We start from the raw sequence: 23,806 nt of genomic DNA, 5'->3' as shown, positions 1-23,806 counted from the left end.
TAAGTGAATGTTGTTGGATGTTTTAAAGCCAGAAAGCTGCAGAGATGTGAGATTCATGTGAGATGACACTTCATTTTTGTCCATATTTGCATAGAACTGCAGGCACAGATGACACAGTAAGGATTATAGGATATGCACTCACCTCTGGATCACAGCTTTTTCTGTGACATGCCTGCAAGTGCTCGATCAGATTATAGAAGACAGGAAAAGGCGTGTTCTGCTTGAAGCTACACTGATAGCTGTGCAGCAGTTTCCATGTAGCATTTTTTCTGTTGCAGACAAGTATTTTTGGCAAGTATTGTTCAGTTTACTGGGAGATTGTATTGTATTTTGTCTTATTCTCCTTGGGCTTTTCAGGGTTCTGTCTGAATATTAGTGGGGCTGTTGTACACACAGGAACATTAATTAAGCTCTACTGAAAGGATGAGTCCTCGGACACTGCAGAATATTAGGAAAGTTTATTGTTCTTTCAGGTGCACAGGCAGCACATGCCTGATTATAGAGCCCAATCCTGTAGAGGTCAGCTGTGTGTGAAGCCAGGTTAAGTTGCCAGATGTTGAGGTTTTCCCCTTTTGGAGGGTGGGTTCCCATCTTTTGGGACAGCTGTAGGTCAGTGCACAAAGTCCCTCTGAAGTCACAAGTGTGGAAGCCTGGAAAAAGAGTGTCTTACCTGTCGCTCATTAAAGTGTCTGTGTTGGGCTTCTGACAGTGACTTTCAGAAGCCCTTCAGCAGCTTCTGCAGTGTGTTGGTTTTCCTTCCAGTGTTCATCTCTTCAACCTCCCCACGCCCCTACCTTGGGAAGTAGACATGGCTCTCCTCTTGGATCTCCTCTTGGATCTGGCATTGGGTGTTCAGTGGTCCCACTCTGCTTGAAGGGTGCAGGAGTTGCTTCTGTTTTTGGGACGTGACTGAGTGCATAAACTGTTGGGAGAAGGTTGCTGAGACTGACAGGAGAATCTTCATTTCAGACATGAGATCCAGTCACCCAACATTTGTCTAAACATTGACTATTTGGGCATTTAATCACATCATTCAGAGTTAGTTTATTGAAATATAGTGTTGTAATTACACTGACTATTGCTTAAATTTCTGTGTGGAAACCCCCAAAGCTGCTGCTTTATATATATTGAAGTATGAATGTTTTTTTCCCTTTTCTCTAATCAGTACTCTGCCAAACATCAGATCACAGGATGGCCAGTGTAGAGTGAGCATGACTCCTTAAAGCCCTTGGAAAAGGCTACTTGCCATCTCATGGTCTTAAGGTGAAAAGGATTTATCAATCATTGTTACTATAACTGTGGAAAGAAAAGTGCTTTACAAATTTATAATTTAAAATTAGCCATTCAAATCCTCAAAATAGACATGTATTTTTTGAAGATTTGCTGGTTTTCCAGCCTCAATGACAAGATAATGCTGGTTTTGAGTTGGTATTAATAAGACTCCTTATAGAGATTAACTCTAGAGTCCAGCAGTAGAGGGTTGAGTGTCCTTAGTCCAGGTTTGTGGCCAAAAATCCTTCAGTGTATGCCAGTGTTTTGGTAGTGGGGATTGACTGTAATATTTCAGTCAAGCTGAGTGATCTTCAGATGAATTATACTAATTTAACACAAAATGCCATTTTTTATCCTTTTCCAAATTGGGATTAGGATTTCTGTTTCAGCCTCTCAGAGTTGAAATGCTGTTTCTGGGACTGCCTCCTTCCCTTCCTTTCCTGCCTGGTAACTTTCCTTGTTAGCAACAAATTATTGAAGTGTTTGGAGAGTGGACTGGTTTTTATTTCCAGTTGGTGCTGGTCTGGTTTTAATGGAGAACATCTTTGCCATATTTTTTTTTAGAATGTTGCTGTATTTCTTTTTTTATATTTTTAAGTTTTTGTTGCTATTAAGCACAAACGTGGTTCTAGACTTGAGGTCTTTCAGCAGGAGCTGTCTTGATGTAGACCAAAGCAGGATGAGTTATCTTCCATCCAGGAATGCCTTTGGAGTCCTGTGTGCTACACTTGACTTGTACAAGCCTATATTTTCTGCATGGTTTCAGTGTAATCTCTCAGGATGGAATTCTTAATTCAAACTCAATCCAGATACTGAGTAACCTGCTCTAGTGGAAGGGGTCCCTGCCCATGGCAGCAGGTTGGAACAAGGGGATCTTTAAGGTCCCTTCAACCCAAACCATTCTGGGGTTCTGTGATCTGTTTATGGGGAGCCAATGCTTTTAAAATGCAGACTTGTGCAATGCAATGTGGGAGCCAGAGGGATTTTGTGTACTTATACATACTCTGTCTCCAGCAAGCTGTGTTGTGTTGACAGTCAGGTGCCTTAGTTTCCTAAACATTTTGTTGCAGAATTCTAGAAGGTGACCTACTTCTTGCAAAAAAACAGAATTCTATAACCAAGCCATGGTTAAATAAATATAAAATACAAGTGCCCTTCTGAATATGAATGTTCATATCTTGAGCGTGTGAACCTCTTCTCAGCAGGTTGTTTTAAATCTCTGCAAATATGTTAGAGGAGCTTTTGCTGCTTCTGCTGTGCAGTGTAAATTGAGCCCTTGGTACAGACATCCATTGCAAGCTCATTTCCGTGCTTTCTACTCACCTGCAAGGTGTTACATGTTGGTACCTGCAGAGCTGTCTTGTTACAACCTTTGGAATTTAAACAGCAGTGGCTGCACCCATTCTGGGTCCCTTTAGAAATGACTTCTGAACACAAACCCTGCACGGTCCCTGGGCTCGTGGCTGTCAGCAAATCTCCATGCTGGGATATCCGTGTGGGATAAATGCACTGGCATCTTCCCTGCCTCTGTTCTGCCCCTGGGGCAAGGAGCAGAGAGGGATCTTTTTCATGTGTAAATATGGGATCCTTCAGGACTAAGGTGCCTTCCTGGGGGCAGTGTTGATTTGTGCTGCTGTTCCTTAATTTCAGTTTACTGTAACAAGGCTTCAGCCTTAGGGGCTGGTGAAGTCTGCTCTCACCGAGCACGTATTTATTGTACCTAGGTGGTACTGGGTGACTGTTTTGGCTCTTTATTGTTCCAGACTTCAGTTCATGGTGAATGCTTTGATATCTTCTTGGTTCAGGCTGTACCTCTTACACAGAACTAGCAAAGGGGTAGGAAACTTCAGCTTGTGGTAGCTGAGGAAGTTGCTTAAGAAAATGTGAGAAAACCCAAGTGCAGCTGACCTCACTCACTACGTAAGAAAAGCAATAGAATAACTGTAGTTGTGGGAAAGCAAGATAATCTCCGTGCCAGCATTGTGTCTGCTGGCACTTTTCTTTGCTAAGGGTCTGAATTATCAAATTCACTTGAGAAGTTTAGAAGTTTTCTGCCCTTTTACAGAATAACAGGCTGTGTACTCACAGTGCTGATGGAGGCTGCCTGATACCAAGTGGTATCTTGTATTACTCTGGAATATGAAGCCTTTATTTATATCTTAAAGGTGAGTAAATGAGCAATAAAACATGATATTAGTTAATTTGGCAGCCTCAAACTGTAAATAAAATGTGTTTAATTCAAATAAAAATCTGAATAATCCCAGAGACTAACACTTATATTTTATCCCAGAGCTGCCTGATAGATTGAATTTAAATAATGATAAAGAAGATGTTTAAGAATACATCAGCAGCTAAAAAAGTCCTAAATTACTTCCAGTATCTTCTTAACTTGCATGTCTGCATTAACAAGAAACATCAGGTAATAGAGCTGGAAAAGTTGAGGCATTTTAGATACAGAAAACACCCTGAATTATCATCACAGTAATTGACAACAACTACTGCAGAAAAGAAGTATTTTTGAATAGTAATAGGGAGTGAGCTGCCTTTCACAGCACTCAATTCACTGTACCATGCTGCACACCTCTCCATCATAGTCATTCCTGCCTTAGATTTCTTTTTCTTTGGAGTCTCCTCAGTTAATAAGTGAAATATCATGCTCCTCTTCAAAGACTTAACCAAGGAACTGAAAAGACCTCAAATTCTTTTTATGGCTCAGGAATGTCTACTACCACATGAGTTTATGTTTCTTTTTCCTTTTTTTAAAGATGCTGGGGAAATTATTTTAAACAAAATGCTGGAATCTCTGCAGCCAGCCTGGGAGAACTTCTGTCTTTGGGCACATGATGGTATTATGATATTTTATCATTCACTGGTGACCAAATCAAGAGGATGCAGAATTTCCAGGGGTGGAAATAGTGCACTGGTACCATTTGTATTTCAAAATATCTACACAAAATTATGAGGAAACAAAGTAATGCAGGGTGATTACTAAAATTTTACAAGTGGGTGGTACTGGGACCCTTAATTGGTTTCAGGAGAAAAGTTATGTAGTTGGTCTAGTAATTAATTTATATTTCTTTCTAGTTTGAGTTAATTCATAGTATGAAATTCTACAAGTGGCATGACATGTTTTCAGCCTCTTGCTGCTATTTAGGGAGTCTTGTGTACTTCACTGTTACTTTGAGCTCTTGCAGACACAACTTTTAGTAGTTTTTTAAAACTCCAATATTCAGCTAATGATACAGGTAGATGTGTCACTAGACCCAGTAAATTATCACAAGATCTTGTCAGCTTGGAACAAGAGCTGGTTTATGAGTGCATCACTGGCTGCAAACAGAAATACCAGAACTTAATTGAAATGGATTCTGATAATTGAGACAGAGGAAGGAACTAAAAAGCATTTGGTCATCTGGATTTCTCATGAGGCTGAAATAGGAACCAAATGTACTTTAAAATGAATCCTAGAGAAATGCATTGGGATCCAGTTCAGGGCTCTGGTTTTGAAATGTTGTGATTTAGAGCAGAGTTTATGCAATAATGGACTTTTCAAGCATCTTCAAGTTCAGTATGGCCAGTTTTAGTGCTGACACATTTCCACATGCCAAATATTTGTCGTGTTTTTGGGAGCCTTTGCTGGTTTTGTACAACTTGGAAGCAAGTAAAGCTCTAAATGATGGATGGCAGATTTGCAGACTCACCACTGCTCCAGCATTAGATTAAATGCAGTTGGAGTTGCAAACACATGAAGTCATGGAGCCAGTGGGTCACTGCTCTGAAAGAAGAGCAAATGTTTACAGTCTGGTTCCAGTCTGTTTTGTGTGCAAAACATCTGAGGTTTATAGAGATGCTGCCCAGAGTGTAAATAGTAACTGGGAGGTGGCAGTTTCTCCTTGGTCAGTGCATGTTTTCGTAGGATTTCTAGGTCTGTGTGTTCTGGGGCTTGGAGGATTGGTTTCATCAATGAAATCTGAAAATCTTCTGCAAGGTATTGGTGCCTTTCCTAAAGTAAACTTTGTGGAAGAAGAGTTTGGACTGTAAATACTTAGGGAGGGAGTAAAAAGACCTTTGAAGAAACAAAGTACACCTGATCCTTGCTTTCATGGATTCGTTTCTGTTCAGGTTCTGGCAAACAGCAGCCTTTTGGTTGGATGCTCGGGTCTGTTGTTGTCCCATGTGTCAGTTCATGTGTTCCTCAGCCTGGCTCTGATCTCCAGAAGGGGCTGCAACAACCTTGAGTTTGTTTTCTATTTGAAAGCATGGTGATCCTAAGAAAAATCATGGAATCACAGAATGCTTTGGGATAGAGGAACCTTAAAGCTCATCTTGTTCCTCTCCCAATCTTCCACTATCCCAGGGTGCTCCAAGCTCTGTCCACCCTGGCCTTGGACATTCCAGGGGTGGGTCAGCCACAGCTTCTCTGGACAACCTGTGCCAGGACCTCACAGGGAAGAATTTCTTCACTCCAGGATTAATGCTGTGGACTCTGAGGGTTTTTAATTGTTAGAAGGAGTCTCAGCTGTTTCTAGAATATGTCACATCCTGGTGTCCAAGCAGTCTTACAGAATTAGAAGTACAATAGCAGAATGCCTGGTGTGGAGAAATTGTAGTTTTGTAGGTTTTAGTGGAATGCTGTTTCCTACCTAAAAGCTGTAGTGACTTTGCATATTTTTGAGCAATTAAGAATTCAGCAATTAAATTCCACCAGGAGAGGGGAGGGATACTGAAATGGATTTCTTCCCTCTTAGGAAAGTAATTGAAAACTGGAACAGTTTGCTCTGTGGTATACTGGTATGCAGATTAACTTCTTTTTAGAGTTCAATCATGTTTTAATTAATTTAATTGGAGTGGCATGGTATATATGAAACTGTAAATGCTTTACTGATGAGAGACAATCTGGTGTGAGTTGTGTGAGTCTGGCACTTTGAAGGGAGAGCACTGCTGAACTGGGTGCAGGAAGGAGCAGCAGCTGATGCTGCAGCCTTGTTTGGAGTATTTAGTTCCAGACTGGCTTGGTGACATCCTTCTGTCACTCTCAGGGCATGGCAGATGTCCCCAGCTTGCAGGTGCTGCCAGGATGTCACAGTGCAGGCCCTCAGGTTGGCGTGCTCTGTCTCCCTCCATTTGTTATCCACATTTGGAGAATTATGGATTAATTGGATTACACGGTAAATAGGGGATAATAGATTAAAGGGATATTATTGGGTTAAACCCCTTCTTAAACCCCTTCACCTTTCTTTCTTAATACCGTTATGCAAGATAAATATGTCAGTCATGAAATAAACTTGGGGTGACTCCTCTCTTGGTGCTTTTGGAGTTGTGCACCCTCCAGCCAAAGCGATCCAGCTGTTGCAAACACAAATTCTGCTCTGCCACCAAAAGGTTTTACAAAAGATGGCTTCTATGAGTCAGGACTTGAACCTTTCCTTTTTTTAGGACAGATCCTCAGTTTGTGTGACCAAACACGAGGCAGGTTTCACTTCTACCCCGCGTGACGCGGTTCTGATGGCTCTGAAAAAAGGCAATCACAGCTCGAGCCGCACACAGCGAGCGCTGAAAAGGGGAAATGGTCTGAGCTCCCCGAGCTGGGCTGAGCTGTGACGCATTTGTGATGTGCATTGATGAGGAGCAGCATTATTTTGTACTCCTGTATCAGCAACTGTATCTGAACTGTCCGTTCTTGCAAAGAAACAGGAATTAATTGTTGGAAGGAGTCTTAGCTGTGTGAGACTGTGCTGAATTTTATCTCTGGAAATGGGCAGATCAGGTTTAAATGACTGTTCAAATGGTTGAGCTGGAGAGAAAGAAGCTGGGAGATGTGAGATATCTGATCTTGACACACACTGTCTGTGCTTCAGCCCTTGTAAGGCTGCTCCATTCATGCTTCCACAGGCAGCAGTGCCATTTTCCAGCCGTTTGCCCTTTGGTTTTGGAGAGTTTGGGGTTAGTTTCACATGGAACAGTTGGCTGCTCTACACATGGCCACAGTAATGTTCATGTGGGCATAAAAGGGGACTGCTGGGCTTTGGCCATAATTAGCCCTTAGAGAAAGGAAACCTATCACAGGAAATGTGTTTTGTGTTAGTACACACTCAAATATTTTGACCCCAATTTGCAGTTTGGGAAGTAAATATACTACTGCTTACCTGGGCTTTTTTCCCCAAATACCTTCAGCACCATTGCTAAAAATTAGTTCTTGTATATGCTTATTGTAAACTTCCAAAATGCTGCTAATACTGCTTGAAGAGTGAGTGTTAAATCAAGAATTGGAGCATGGAGTGGCAATTCAGAAATAAATTATTTCCCCTCACCTTAGGAGATACCAATCAAGTTGCTGGATTGCTGCTATAAAACAGGGAAAGTATATTTTTAAAGTTTAGTTCCTTGAGTAAACAGGTTATAGGTATGAATGTGGGGAAGTTTTACCCTAGTCTGTTGACTGGGGAATGTTTGGAAGAAGAATCCTCTTCAGAAAGCACTGGGAGGAGTGACTGGAAAGAGAAATTGTAGAAACCTGAAAGTTGGGAAGGAACCAAGATTGTTTCATTTACCTCCAAGTCTGAGACCAGCAAAAGAGACCAAACCAGCTGAATGTCTCGACATGAGACTTGGTTGAACCTGCTGCTCTAACAAACAAGACAGTTGTGGATTTGAGCTGTTTAATGTAATTAGGATATGCATTCATGGCATAAATGTATCATCTGGATCATCTCCCTCCTTTGTGCAGTGCTGTGGATATTCCTTGTTTGGGTGGAGGAGGTTGTGCTCTCTAATCTCCTTTCCACTGGGAATCTGCATTGATTGATTTGATTGAAATGCTTCTCCATTCATTATCCCTCTGTTTATTACTGTCATTGCAGAAGACATCTGCTAAAACTTCATGGCAGCAGCATTGATTTGTACTCAGTCTTCTTCTAAATCAGCTTAGGGTGGGGTGGCAAGAAAAAAAAGGTTGCTAGAGATTCTTTCCTTTGCCAAAATCCTCAGATATGGATTTTCCTGGATTAAGCCCCTAACAGAAAAACACCCTGTACATAATGAAGTGTGTGCTGTAAGCATTACTAGGGTGCTGTAAAATGCAGAATTTTCAGACTCTGCTTATGTCTCCATCACCTTCCTTCAAGCTGATTCTCCAGAGTCATGGATGGTTTGGTTTGCATATTTAGGCATGTACACACCAGCCTAAAAACACTGCAGTTACCTGGTCTTACTCTAAACTAGGCTTGTAAAAAAGCTTTTTTTTTTTTTTTTTTTTTTTTTTTTTTTTGGTGGTGTTTTTGTTTCTTGTGTTTCTGTGGGTTTTTAATTAAATAAAGTAGGAAATATTTGTTTCTCTTTTTCAAGAAATTCAAGTAAGGTCAAGTTGGTGGTTCTTAAAGTTCTAATATAGAGCTACTGAGTTATATCTCCTATTTTCTTAAAAGTATCACATTTATTATTTCAGACACTTAATAAGCCTTGTCAGTTCAGTATGTTCCACTGAACTTGCAGCCAAACTTGGATGGTTTGATAAATTGTTTCTTTCTTTAAACCTTGTGATGACTGAATCTTTATTTGATGCTTTTTCTCTATATCTTTTTTTCTTTTTTAAGCAATTGCTAATGGAAAAAATGCAGTGTCCCTGATCCCCTTGAAGAGCTAAAAAGCCATTTGGCTATGCTAAGGTTTCAACAAATCATATTTAGATTGCTGACATTGTTTTCATGGAAACCAAATAAATTGGTGCTTCCTGGGTTTAAGAGATGTGTTCATCTGGTGTGTATTTCATGTAGGTTTATTTTTTTCTTTCCTACCCAAAAATATTTTTGTGGTTACTTTGCTTTAGGCAGTAACCAGACAGTGATCTTTGTGCTGTGTTTTGCTTAGAAAAGATACTTGCTCTGGTTTACTGCAGATGACCACAGCAGCAGGTGTTGGCTACAACTAAATGACCACCTCTGCTTTATAAAAAGAATGAATTTGTAAAATGTCTTAGTAAAAAGAATGAATTACAGAACTGGAGATATTTCACTGAACAAGTAGTTAAATGCAAAGTTGTAGGGGAAGCCATTGTGTCAGTCACCTTGACAGGAGTAAGATTTCAGTGTTTTCTTGTACATTCATGATGAAGTGACTTGGCTCTCTCAGGGAGGATCACAGGGCTCCAGGAGACACAGGCTGGTTTGACTCAAACCTTTCTGAAAATGGAATAGTTGACAGTTATGAATAAAGTTACTTAACAGTCAACTTCCTGTGGTTTACATGCATTTCTGAATCAGGAGGAGGCTGAAGGGCCACAGCTGAGACGTCTATATTCTATCTGAACAAAAAAGGGCATCTTTCTCGAGCATTCAAAAGGGTCTGCTTAAAAATCCAATACCCTGATATAATTCAATGAAGTTTAAAACAGCCAAGGCACCCTCCTGTAACTCCAGAAGGTCTTTGAAGCTGATGTGTGGGTTGTTCTTCTGCTATATTGGGGTGTGCTCAAGAAATTTGCTTTATTGCAGTACCTCAATATTCATTTGAGATGTGTGCCCAAGCCTGTGTTGGGTTTTGTTTTTATTGGCATCTTTGGGCTGTGCTTGAAGTGCAGGAGAGGGAAGTGGGCAGGGGATGACTTGGGCTCCATGGCATGGTTGCCTCCTGCAGTGTCACTGCAGCCTTCAGAGATTTGCATTTCCAAACTGCTCAGCTGCACAAATGACTTCAGTGGGTTCATCTGCATTTAAAAAAGAAGGTTCACCTGGGACTGGTTTAAGACTATCACACAAACCATAGAATGGTGTGGAGGGACACCTGCCACTATCCCAGCTTGCTCCAAGCCCTGTCCAGCCTGGCCTTGTTCATTCCCGGGGATGCAGCATCCGCAGTTCTGGGCAACTTGTGCCAGTGCCACAGAATCCTCAAAGTAAAGAATTTCTTCCTAATAACCAGTCTAAACCTACTTTCTGTCAGTGTGAAGCCATTCCCCCTTGTCCTCTCATTCCAGACCCTTGTAAATAGTTTTTCCATCTTTCCTGTAGGCTTCCTTTGGGTACTGAAGGCCACGGTTAGGTGACCCCAAAGTCTTTCCTTTTCCAGGCTGAACATTCCCAATTCTCTCGGCCTTTCCTCGTAGGAGAGGTGCTCCATCTCTGTAATCAACTTGGTGGCCTCCTCTGGACTCCTTCCAGCAGGTCAAGGTCCTTCCTGTCCTGGGGACATCACTGTATTTTTAGCTAATCTTTAAATTTCCGTCCCATGTACTCACAGAACGTGGGTGTGAAGACATATCAGGAGTGTAATGGAGAACTGTGGGGGTTTTAATGGGGGCAGATCCTTCAGTTTCTCATTTCTGTCTGTATTTTGCCCTTAGTGTGGCTCCTTTGTGGTGTGACACCACAGATTGATTGCTGAGCAGCCTCGTGGCAGGGCTGGACATGGTGAGCCACACTGGCATTCGTGGGACAGAGTGGGGAAACCCAGTTTCTTTTTTCTACTCATCTTGGGTAAACCAGAGAGTTTACAGTTTGTCAGAAGGGAAATTTTAGGTGATAGCTGTTGAATACAGCTATTTAAATACGGTCACTGTCATGGATTTACTGAGTGGGATTCTGTTCTCTATCTACCAAGAAAAAGCAGCCTAACACAGAAGCTGTCTTTGGGGCTGCTGTTGTACAGGGATGTGAATGGATCCTTTTCTAACTGATTTTTAAAAATAAGTGACATTAAGGCTTTCCTTGGTTGTTGTGTGCTGAGTTTTTCAATGAGTTTCTCTTCATTATTGGATAAAGTAAAAAACTACACACTTCAGGAAGGGATTGAAGCTGGGTTGCTTTGTAATGCTGCCTCTTTGAGGCTTGTTTAAATGGGTCAAAACTCTCTGGTTCTCCAGTCGTGCATTCTGATAAGGATCTGTTCAGTGAGGTAGTTTGCTGTTCAGGAGTGTCTGTAGTTAGCAGAGCCCAGCCTGCTGATAGCAACATGTCCAGGGCAGACAGAAAATTACCACTGGTCAGGGTTGTGCCTGTGCGGTATGGATGGGTGGCTGGAGTGGGATGGAAGAGGAGATGATGAGTTTGAAGGTTTTTAATTGGTATGCAGATTGGTAAAAAACAGTGAATGAACAACTTCTATCCTTGGTTACAGAGTTGAGTCATGTCCACAGCACTTGCTGTCTGAACAGATTTTTATGAGGGGAGAACCCAAGCAGCTGAGCCCACGGTGTGGAGGAGGGAAGCTGGAATGTCTCTGCTTAATGAGCTGTGTTATGTTGTAACTGATGGGTTTAATAGTTCAGTCTCTTCAGTTTCAGCCTGGCCACCTTGATGTTTGTCTGCCTTTGACTCTGCTAGGTGACAGCCCAGAAGTGGAGCTGGCATCTCAGTGTTCCCTGAGTGATTTTGCTGTTGGATGCGTGGCTCTGGAGTGTTGCTGTTGCTGCAGGCCTATGTATTTTGCATTTTGTATTTTGTATTTTCCTGATTTCAGGAAATCCCTTCTTTTGGAAAGCTGCCTGTGGGGATGTTTTTTGACCTTTGCAGGCCGTGGTTTGCTTGTCTGCTCCAACTGCTCTGTCCATTGCAGTAGCTGCAAGCCCTGGGACTTAAAGGAGAGGTAGTAACTTCCACATTAACTGCAGAGTTAATGCTTCTTTAGGGAGTAGGTATTGCTCTAAGTCGTATAAAAAGCTGTCTCAGATTAAAATGCATGTTTGTATGCACACACACAAATTCAGCCTCTGAGGCCCAGGTATTCCAGAGTAAATACCTGCACTTACTGAGTCTGAAATCTGCCTGATTGGTATGTAGCCAGCCCTGTGGGGAAGGGAAGGTTGCCAGCTCCTATTGGCACCTAAAAAAGAAATTAAATCTGACCTTAAATTTTATTTTGCCTTAGTATTTGGCTACAGACAGTGTTTTAGCACTTGGAAGGCCTGAATTTTGATCCTCTTACTCCTTCTTGGGAAGCTTGGTGGATTTATGCACCAGGATTGTTTATTTTCTGTGAACTAGGAATGCTCTTCCCTGTATACCTTCCTTAGAGGATTGAGGCTAGAACGGATGATGGAAAAGATACAATACTGCTGTCATTGCAAGCAGTTGCTGCTGTGTGCCACTAAAATGGTGTCCCTGCTGCAGTTTGTCACCCCAGAGAAAATCAGGACAGCTGAGCCAAACAGGAGGTAAAAGAAGGTTGTGAAGGTGTGTTGGGCTCTCTCGCTGCAGGTGTGTCAAGCACGAGGCATGTTCCAACCAGAGCCCCAGTTTTGCCTCATTAAACGTTGATGTTCAAATTGCACACTTAAAGGTGTGGCATCTACTTGTATTATGTAACTTATTGTAGTGCCTGGAAAACTTGCAAAGGTACTTTGGTGATGTGTCTGCCAGAACACTTTTTGGCCTTTATTTACCCTACTCTGCTCAGGGTAGATGCTTAGATGACACAGTTGAATAGTGAGGTTTATATTCTCCCTAGATAAGATTGCAGAGTTAAGATTGAAGCAAGAGGAAGTCATTATCAGGGTGTAGTTCCTGTCCTAATTCACTTGTCTGGATTAGGTGTAGTCACCCCCGTCTCAGATGGTGTTTGATTTTCTCATCAAGAAAGCTCTGCTCTTCCACCAGCAGAGTGAAAACACAGGTGGTTTATTTTCTGCACTTGCTGTAAAATGAATAAGTTACAGCTGGTAGTTAAGAGTTTCCAAAAGGAAGCAGATTTGTGCTTCTGTGAGGATGCTGAGAGCCTTAAAAAGGTGCTTTCCTCTGCAGTGAATTCCATTAGTACATTCCTATTGCAAGTGAACTCGGGTGCAACAGTATCCATGGAAGAATTCCTCCTTAATCCCAGCACTGATGGAGTTCTGCAGGGTTGACTGTGGTTCAGGTTTACCGTGAAAAGATCTTTAGTTCTGCATTACTGGAGGGATTAAAAACTGCAGTTACCCTTTGCCAGAACAGGGATGACTTGAATCCAGATGATAAACCTGGATAACAAATGTGATATCATGCACAGCAGCCTGGAGCTCTGCTCATCACTCAGAATAAGATGTTCTGGTCCAGCTTGGTGTCTGATGGGAAACTTGAGTAAAATGCTTTGTCTGCTGTGGTTGCTCATTGTACCTGTGGGCATGAGTCCTGTGGCACTGCAATATGAATGAATTTTCTCTGGTGATTAATCCCTGCACCTGAATGCCTGTGTGTGCATACTCTGCAAAGCCTCAGAGGAATTGAATGTTTCTTTTCATAACGAAGGTGTGGCTACTTCATTGATGCTCCCTGTGGATAACACTTGGATTTATTTATCAAGTCTAAACTTGGAAAGAATGTGACTATTATAAATGTGCCTTTTATGCTTTTAAGCTTAAATATTAACTGGCCTAAGAATAAATCATCAGTTGTGTTCTTAGGATAGCTGCTTTTTAAAAGGGCAGTGATTAAAGCTTACAATGCTTAAATGTAGGTTTCGATAAATTATCTGGACTTCAGAATGTAAACTATTGGGATCAAGGATGTCGCTTATTTAAATAACTGTTTGATTTGTTTTTAGGGGGAATCTGTAAAGTATTTCTTGGACAACTTGGATAAACTTGGAGAACAAGTAAGTCCTTTTTTATTTTTCTTTCCAGTCTTGAGTTTTAAGTAGTCTTTGTGATCTCTGGGTTTTAAATAGATGAAATGTAATTAGTGTCTACTCCAATAACTTTATCTTTAGTTAACTCGGACTGTCGCATTATCTCAGCAGTTCATCACTGACATGTCAAAAACACAGGGCAATGCAAGGGCCAGGGGACTTTCTGGAAATAAACCATCTGTCAAAATCGAACAAGAAACAAGTTACAAATGCTTAGCCAGGCAGGAGACTGTTAAAGTAGCTTTTCAAGACTAAATGACATCTAAAAATGACTGGGTTTGGGGTTATGTGTCCAGTTAGGAACTCCTGAGTTAAATCAGTCACAGGTCAGTGGTACCTTCCAGGAATATCTACTTTAACTTAAACTCAGTAAAGAATAAAGTCTGTTTTCTCTGGAGAAAAACCTGGAATTTCTGTAGAATACTTTTTTTATAGAACGGTTAATTAGCACTTGAATAATGAAGGTATCTGCTGATGCTCATCAGTTCTGGATTGCAGGAATAGCATGTGTACCTTTAAAACAGGAGTTTTAATATTGTTCTTGAACTCTGTGGGGAGGCAGTTTCTCCATGGTCATTCCCAGCTGATGGTAACAAATGAAGGAATCCAAACACGTCAGTGAAACCCTGTTACGTCATGCTTAATTTCATTTTTCTTTTTAACAGATTAAATTTTAAGCCAGACTATTTTTCTGCTTTGAACTGTCATTGTTCTAACTAAAGCACTGGTGGTCATTGTGCTTCCCAGATCTCTGGCTTGAGAACTCCAGCACCTGGTCTCTGAGTCTGGATTTGGTCTCAAGTTATAAAACTTGCACTTAGGAGGGGATCTGCACTTGCTCTGATGAGCTGCTGGACTCTCTGCCAGTGGTGGATTTCTCATGGTCTTTGAATCCAGTGTCTTTCACTTTCAAAGGGCTTGGATTTTTCCCCAGCAGTATTGGATAGGGTTTTGCAGCTCCATTTTAAAGTTCTTCATGGAGAAACTTTGTTCCATTCTTTGATTAAAGTGTGAAACTTAGTCAGCAGTTGGGTTTTTTTAATATTTTTGTACATAAACACACTTACTGCAGGTCTGATATTTCTGTGGCAGTGCTGTGAATTACAGCTTTTCTGGCTTCAGGTTGGACCAAATGGTGTTAAAAATCAGAGGGACTCATCAGGATCTGCTGTTGTAAAAAATGTTAAATCTATGAGGGGAAAAAGCACTACCTAAGTTTTGTTAGTGAAAGATTTGATAGGTTCTTCTGGTTTATTCTTATCTACAAGCAAGATTGTCTAACGATTGTTTCCCCAAATTGTAAATAAAAGTATTTGTTCTTATCTGATGCAACTGGGCTGACTTGCAACTAAATTGCTTATAAACACATAGATCTGCAATTCACGTGCCTCTTGCCAAAAGGGAGCTGATAACAGCACTGAGGGAAAAGAACTTAATGTTCAGATTTAATCAGATCAGCAGAATAAGAGTATCTGACAGGCAGACATGCGTGGGATCTCCTGGATTCCTTGCAACTGTGTGTTGCTGTTTCAACTGCCAGTGCAGACTGTATGTATCCAAAATACCTCACAGAGAGACTTGGCTTTCCATCCTGTGATTGGATCTTAGTCATGCCTTAAATTGTAATTTGAGCTAGGGAAACAGTGATGTGATAGCCAGGAGAGCTGCTGATAACCAAAGGAACGCCTTTAGAAGAAGCAGACTGCAGTGAATTTGAGGAAAGGAGATAGGAAAATCAGGAAGAAAGCACATGTTCCAAATCAGTATCAATGTGAGGATGCTTGAGGGGAAAAAAACACTTGTTAATAATGGCAAAACATTGAAAGAGTTTGGAAAATAATACTCAGTGCCATCCAAGGAAAATACTCACCTGGTACTGCAGTCTTCAGACATGAAGAATGGGATCAATACTGAAAAAAGGGCTTGTATTCCAAGGATCTGGACACGAGGGAGAAAACATAATTGTCCTTCAGAAAGAGAACTAAAATACTGGGAGAGTTCCTGAGAGTTGTTGTGTGGCCAGATGCTGGCTGGATACCAGCACTGAACTCACAGAGCCCTCATTTGCTGCCTGTTGGATCAGAGTAGCCAAAATCCAGGAGTGGTTTGGGTTGGAGGAGACCCTAAAGATACCCAGTTCCATGGTAGAGTGTAGAAGTAGAAAGCTCTTGAAAGGATTCTCTTTGTGGCTGCAAGTGTGGAAGGAATTTTCAGTGAGTAATAGTACTCGAGAGGGAATTTGTCAGGAATTCTGGGGATAAGCTTGCTCTTGAAAGCTTTACTGAATAAACATTACAGGCCAACTCCCAGGAGAGTTTGCTTTGTGCCCTTGTTTCAATACTGAAGGTGCATGTGGCTTTGCCTATTATATTAGTTGGTTTTGTTTATTTACATAATTTAATAATTTCTGTCACTCCTGAGCTATCCTAAGACTTGTTGCTTTTGTTCTGAGAAGCTGAGATGAACTTCCTGAAAAACAAAAGCATATACATTCCCATTTGGAAGCTGGAGTGAGTATTGAACCTGTGACACTCTTGCCTACATGTTGACAGTCAGCTTTGCTCAAATTCCCTTCACATGTGCCCAGTGACATTTCATACGGTCCCTGCACTGCTTTTGCTGATTGTTCTCCTCTGTCTAATTCCAGTAGAAAAGACCCAAGATAATTTAACAAAGGGAAAAGTCTTATCACCCTTTAAAGTTGTCCATTAATCAGACAAGGGGCTGACAGCACCTCTTTTGGTCAGTTTGGAAGGAACTGCTTTAAAGAATTGCTTTAGCAGTTCTCCTCCCCTCCAGATTTTGGTGCTGTGGGGTTTGGCTGTGTACAGTGCTGCAGCAAAGGCTGCAGGGTGGGGAGCCTGTGCTTCAGAGCTGCTTTGTAATTTGTGCCACGATAAAAATCAGTGCCTTAGTCATGGGCAGCTCGGGAAAAGGAACCCAGAGTTCAGACAAAGCCCCCTCTCTCTAGTTTCACTTTGGAACTTACAGGGTAGAGCAAAGTGATCCTTGAGTTTTTGAAATGTTGCACGCACTTCATGATTTTTAAATTTTATTTTTGTTGTTTGAGCTTGCCCAGCTGCCTTAAACTTGGGATACAAGTACTGAAATAGCCACGGTGCTGCGTGCCTGTTCCCCACCCAGCTGACTGGTTGAATCAGACTTTCTGAACCTTGATCTTACACGTCTTTACAAAAGCTCCAAGTGTGGGAACTGGCACTGTCAAAGGAATATCATAGATCATTCACTTTTTAACAAGAGACTGAAATTCCAAAACCTAAATTGCGCTCTCTGAAAGGGTGAGAAATGCTGGAAAAATAGGAGGAAGAGTTTCCATAACAAGTGAACAACAAGGTTCTAAAGTCCAGCACAGGCAGCTGTGTGGTAGAGATGCACTTTGCAGATAACAGAAAGACTTGGATCATAGAACAAAGTGTAATTCTAGGAATGAAGAAATCCCCAATCCGACTGTTGAATTTCTTGCTGTCAGGAGCTGACTAATAAGAATTCCTCTTCATCTGCATCCATTGATGATGTTCAATAAAAAAAAAATAGTCTTTTGAATGCCTCTTAAATTCTGGGGAAAGGTGGGCTGGAGACTTTAGGATACAGCTGTCTGTGCCCCCCAGGCTGGAAAGGCTCTGCTGTCCCCAGCTCTCAGTTTCTTCCTCTGTTCTACTCATTGCACAGTAAATTTTGGGCAAAGTCAGGCAGTGTGAGCTCACCAGTATGCACTGATACAGCAGGATGCAAAGATGGATGGCACAAACACAGGAAGTTGCTTAGGTTTTAGTTTTCAGGCATAATTGATTGCTTCAAAGTTATTTTGTGGAACAGCTGGTTTGTTTCTGGAAGCAGTCATGCACTTTGCAGGAGAGCATGGGAGGAATGGAGAGCCCACAGCTGGTATGGGACATCCCATAGTTACTGGTTTGAGAAAGCTGGTTTAGAACCCATTTGCTGCGTTGTAGTGTTGGCAGCCAGTGTTGTGGGAAGGGAATGAAGGAAGCATGAAGTGATCCAGAATGAGGGAAACTGGCATGAGGAGGTTGGTTCACCTCCGAGGTTGGTTATGGGTCCTTGTCACATGGCAAAGGGAAAACTTAAGTTTTTTGGGGTACGTGTTCTGATTTAATATTGGTTGTGTTTCCTGCTTTGGCCTCCAGCTCTTTCCCAAAAACTCCAACATGGAAATCCACATCCATGTCTTTTTATTGAAAACCTTGTCCTGTTCCCATGCAGGCTGCTCTCTCCACTGCAGCTCAGCTGTGCCCATACCCATGATCATACCCTAATCAAAAAACTCTCCCTATTTTTATAGGATTACCTTCCCTCACAGCAAGATATCCTGCTGGCACGAAGGCCCACCAAGGGGATTCACGAGTACGACTTTGAAATCAAAAATGTCCCTTTCAAGATGGTCGATGTGGGCGGCCAGAGGTCGGAACGGAAGCGGTGGTTCGAGTGCTTCGACAGTGTCACATCAATATTGTTCCTCGTGTCCTCCAGTGAGTTCGACCAAGTGCTCATGGAGGACCGGCAGACAAACCGCCTCACGGAGTCCCTGAACATTTTTGAAACGATAGTCAACAACCGGGTGTTCAGCAACGTCTCCATCATCCTCTTCTTAAACAAGACGGACTTGCTCGAGGAAAAAGTACAGAAAGTCAGCATCAAAGACTATTTCCCAGAGTTTGAAGGGGATCCCCACTGCTTAACAGATGTCCAGAAATTCCTGGTGGATTGTTTTCGCACAAAACGCCGGGACCAGCAGCAGAAGCCCCTGTACCACCACTTCACCACTGCTATTAACACAGAGAACATCCGGCTAGTTTTCCGTGATGTTAAGGATACCATCCTGCACGACAACCTCAAGCAGCTGATGTTACAGTGATGTGCAAAAAGACTGCTTTATTTCAGTAACTCTTGTGTGTTGTTTTTTAACTAGAAGTTTACAGCAGGAGTAGAGAAATCCAGATCCTGTCAGACTTCTTGATATGTGGCTAAAAGCTGCTGCTGAACACATTATTGCCAATTTCTGCAGAAATTCAGGCTTAATCTCTTCCAGTGTAGCTTCAAGTTGACTCAAGTTGTAATTTTATAGCAGACCTATGTCTAAGTTACCTGTAAAGTGGTAAATTTGACCTTCTACAAACGTGTATTATCCTAGAAAATTCAGAATTCCAAGTCGAAACTCCAATGAAATTGTTGCAATTATTAGACTGTGGCAGTAATTTAAGGTGGGGGGGTGGGGGAGAGAGAGAAACTTCTCACATCTAACTTCATTGTGAAGACTGTGATACCGTAGCTGACTTATGATTTCTCAGGTCTGTTTTTGGTTAGAAATCCCATCAGATCCCTTGCTGGAATCATCTCTTTGCAGCCCTTTTCTGGGTGTAATGTACTTCCTGCTTAAGTATAAATCATGGTGTTGGGTTGGAATAGGAGATGCTTCAAAAATATGGAAAATCAGGAGTTTCAGACATATCTATCAGGAAGTGCTGAGTCCAGTGATGAGGGATTAATGGTTGGCACAGTACACGGATTCACTCCAGAGGCGTCCACACGTCTTGGAGCCATGGCAAAGCACAGAGCACTCTGATCAATCCTCTTGGCATTCTGGTGTGGGAAGGGGGGAGCAAGCCCAGCTTGTGTTTTTTATCTTCACTGACCAGATGTTACCTGCAGGTAGCAGATGTTACCTGTGGGTCACCTGCTCTGGAAGCGCTTTAACTTGGCACTGGTTGATTTGAACTCCCTGCCTCCTTCCCGGGTGCCTCCTCTGAGTCAGGAGCGTTTGCTGATGGAGAGAAGGACTTGCAAACCTAAGTGCCTCCTTGTGTTCTGTCCTCCTCTGGTATTTTCAGTGGCCTTATGAATTCCCAGCAGAGGCCTTGTGTAGCTGACACCGTGCAGATGAATGTTTTCTTCTGAAAAAATTCAAGGCCGTGTCCCAGCAGAATGTGCTTCAGCTGATGAGGTTCTTTCTGAGACTTTCCAGTTGGGTCTAAGCAATCCTAAGTGTACTTGAGCCAGATATGTTGCACAGCCTCTTCCAGAGTGCTGCTTGTGACTGTATTACCCAAAGTCCTTTTGCAGTTTTGTTTAATTTCTTAAGGGGAGTTGTTAGCGTCACCATGTGATTAAAAGAAGAAATTATAATAATAAAAATAATAATAATGAAAAATAGTGAAAATAAAGCAATCCTGATGTACCCCACAGCACACTGCAAAAAGAGAGTGAGATTGTGATATAAAAATCAGTGTCCCAACCACGTTTCCCCCAGGCTGCAGTGGTGTGGGCAGTTCAGCTGCCACTTTGCCCCATGGAATTGGCCAGTTCCTGTGGATCGTGCTGGTGGCCAATCCTTGAATACTTTTTTATTCTCATCCCACGAGCCAGGGGTGACATGGAGGTGTCACTGCTGGGAGCAGTGGCCCTGCCAGGACATAGGAAAGCTGCCAGTCTCCTGAACTTAGCCTTTACTTACTGTGATTGTAAGTTGTATTAACATCTCTGTACCTCGTTCTCCTGGCAGTAGAAGGGGAGTAGTGTATTTTTATTTAGCTAGGTGCTTTGAAAGACCTCTATTTTTTTATATCATCCAGTGAATAGTCATAGGTTAGTCTGTGATTCTGGTCATCAGGCACTGTTTGGGGAGGAAAGAATTCTGAAAAGAGCTTGGGAGAAGTCACAGTGCAGAACCTAAACATAATCCTAAAGTCTGGATGCAGCACTGATGTCAGGAGGGTTAAAAGAATCTTGGATGGGGATATTTAATGTAGATTTTGCCTCTACTGGACATGGATTATTTCTGATTTGGTGTGTTCAGGTTACATGTGAGCAATTCAAGAAGGAGGATGAAGCAGAGACCTCAGGAAAGGCTGGTGAGGCTCTTTCAAGGACTGAGCAACACACCTGTGATGGGAGCAAAAGTTTTCCTTTGGGCTATAAATGCTCCATGAACAGACACAAACCTCTGGTGGCCTCCCAGTCCAGTCTTGGAAAGCAGAAAACAAATTCCTGGCCTTGGTTGTCAACAGGAGGGGTTGGGTTGGTTTTTCCTTTGCTGACAGTTGTCTGAACAAGTGTCTTTTCAAAACAGAGACATCTCATTAAAACAGTTGATCTGGAGAGGTCTACAGTAGGTGCTTTGGAGGGTGTCAGACCAGATGATTGCAGAAAAGACTAAAGACTGGTAGTGGATGATAGGGTGAGTACCAGGGATTTGTCTAAACTAATTTATATGAAGTGTTGATGAATTTTTGTCAATGGAATCTGTTAATTTACTGAAGATCCTCAAAACTGATGTCAGTCTAAGGATGTAGTCAGGGTCACCAAGGCACTGGGCACTTCTGACCTTGGCTAAATTGGGGGAAATTCCCCAGAACCACCACGAAAATCCCTGTTCTGAATCCTTTCAGATCACTTTCCCTGTGAACCCCAGGGTGTGTAAGAGAGCAAGAGGGACCCCAGTGCTGGGTCACCTGTAGGCCCTGGTAGATAAAGCACTATATGAATCTCAGGCAGAAATGAATTGTTTTAATGAAATAACCGAGTCAAATCACTCGGGTTTCCTGCTCCCATGTGTGAGAGGGGTGAGGCAACACACCTGGATGTTCCTGTTTGTGTTACCCTACAGCCAAAAACCCCAAATCAGCACCCTTGTCCATCTTCAGGCTCACTCTTCATGAGCTCCCTGAATGGAGCACACCTTGGGCTGGTGTCTTTCCTGTTAGAGATTTGTTTCTATTTATCATTTGTTTATAGCAGGACATAAATCTGGTACAAGAGCTGAAGGGTTGATGCTCTGAACAGGCTGAGTTTTGTGCTGAAACAACCAGAATTACCGTTTGCTGGTGAGAGTGAAGCTTCCTCATGGAAACAGTCTGTGGTACAAGGTTGGGATGTGTTCCTAGTGAAGGTGGAAAAGCAGAAAGAAAGTGGAGTGTCCCAGAAGATCAAGTTTCCCAAAATTCCTTAGTTCTCTTTGCTGGAGTGAGCTGTGTTCTAAAGATCACTGACTGTATGGAGATAAACCACTGTCCTCTACAAGCTGTACTTGAAAGTGAAATGGGTGTTTTAGTGACTGTTCCCTGCTGCAGAGTGTTCAGCTGAGATGATTGATACCTAAAAACTGTGGCTGTTCATCAGGGCTTTAAAGATGTTACTCTTTTTTTTAATATATATATTGTACGTGGGAGCATAAGCCATCAGTTTGTGTGAAACTTCAGCTTTCTTCTAGAATAACTGCTCTTAAAAAAAAAAAAGTCAAGTTGATCTCAAAGGCTGTTTCTGGGGCTTGTTTGTGAGTAGCTTTACATTCAGCATTATCCAGCAGAGTGATGGGGTGGGTGGGTGTTCCTGGGCTGGGGCGGGTGTTCCTGCTGGATCCCAGCCCGTGTGGGAGCTCCCAGCCCCCAGCCTGAGCTGTCCCTCGTGCCCATGCCCAGAGCACCCCTGGCAGTTCCTCTCCAGGACGGTTGCAGAAGGTTCATTTTCCAGCACCACTCCTGTTCCACACCCTCGGGAAGTCTCCTGCCGTGCAAATGGTTCACCAGTTCACTTTACAGGTCTTGTCTCTCTGATGGTACCGTTAATGTAGTTTTTAATTACACAGCATTGCAATACAGTGCCATTTTGCAATTTCTTTGCATTGTACTTGAAAATAAGTTGAATTGCAGACTATTTAAAACTGCTTTCCTGCGCTTTCAGTAGCAGTGAGAGCTTACCTTATGTGAAGCCTTTATGTAAAAATATATTTTATAACAACCTCATAGATCTTTAACAAAACCAAGATTTGTATTAGCTTTGTATAAATGTTTGTGGCTTACAATTTTATATGTTTAACTTTTTATAAACTTTCCAGGGACTACTTTTTATTGTAAATTTTTTTTTCTCTCCTTGCTTTAGTTTAAGATTGGCAATAAATTATTTCTAAGGGAGGTCTTAGAAGAAAAAGCATCACTTCTTTTTTATAAAACGGTTAAATCAATTCATAGTTTCAAACCTCTTACACTTGCTTGTACATTGCTCTGTACATACTCTCCAAAAGTGTTGCCTTTCAGCTATTAATATTTGCCTTGCGTACAAAAATTACTGACGATGAATAAACGTATACAGCCTCATGTTGGTGTGATGAAATCATTTTTTCTGTTTATTAACCAGCACAGGCAGCCAGCTGACTCTTTTTGTTGGTTGGCAGAGCCTGGCTGGTTTGCTCCTGCAAACACATCTTGTGTTTCAAATCAAATATGTAACAGAGTCAAACAAACTCTGCTCAGAAGGCTCCTCCAGGTTCTGCTCGGCCTGATGACTTTGTCCCCGGCAGGGAGGCACCAGGAAATTGCTGACTTGCACTTGACAGCCAGTTTTGTGCTCAATATTTAAAATATTGATGGCACTCGGGTGTGTTCTGCGACAAACCTCTATGAATTATGGATCTTGATATAGGAGAGTTGATTTTTTTTTTTTTAGCTCTTTTTGACTAAGCCAGCCTCTGCCTCCTGAAGAAGAGGCTCATTGGCTGCAGTATGAAGCAGAATTTTGCAGCAAAACTGATTTCTCATCAGTTTTTATAGGCCTGAAATGCTTCATTTTCCACAAGAGCCCTTGGATTTGGCTGGCATGCTGTGGACACGAAATCCCCAGAAATGCTCAGCCCAGGTCGTCCTTGTTTGTAGTCGGAGCTCAGCATTAGTGCTGGGGCTGCTGACAGGCACACGGGGGCTGCAGGATTCTCAGGGTGGGTGGTGTGGGTGAGTCGGGGCCTGGATGCTCTCAGAGCCACCTCTGATCACTGAAACAACTTCAAAACCTGCTGGATGCCCTGGAACTTAGCTCAGCTCCACGTGGTTTGGATTCCAGGTCCTGCCTTTTCCTTTTTCGCTCTGGAAAAGTCACACCAGCTGAATGCCGTGATGTTCCTCTGACTTTGAAATCC

The 23,806-nt window shown here is 42.2% G+C and overlaps 1 protein-coding gene across 1 annotated transcript in view; it reads left to right on the top strand.

The window, feature by feature from the left end:
* GNA13 (G protein subunit alpha 13) overlaps positions 1-22,991 on the top strand; it is a 29,447-nt gene extending 6,456 nt beyond the window's left edge. Inside the window, exons 3-4 of the mRNA XM_053960328.1 lie at positions 13,780-13,830; positions 18,185-22,991. Of these exons, the coding sequence (XP_053816303.1) occupies positions 13,780-13,830; positions 18,185-18,757 (624 nt within the window). The 3' untranslated portion in view covers positions 18,758-22,991. The remainder of the gene's footprint in view (positions 1-13,779; positions 13,831-18,184) is intronic.
* The last annotated feature ends 815 nt before the right edge of the window (positions 22,992-23,806 follow it).

The sequence above is a fragment of the Vidua chalybeata genome, chromosome 19 (genome assembly GCF_026979565.1).
Source record: "Vidua chalybeata isolate OUT-0048 chromosome 19, bVidCha1 merged haplotype, whole genome shotgun sequence".
NCBI classification, from domain to species: Eukaryota; Metazoa; Chordata; class Aves; order Passeriformes; family Viduidae; genus Vidua; species Vidua chalybeata.
Note: the sequence above shows the minus strand (reverse complement) of the source record. Positions and strands in the feature narration are given on the sequence as shown.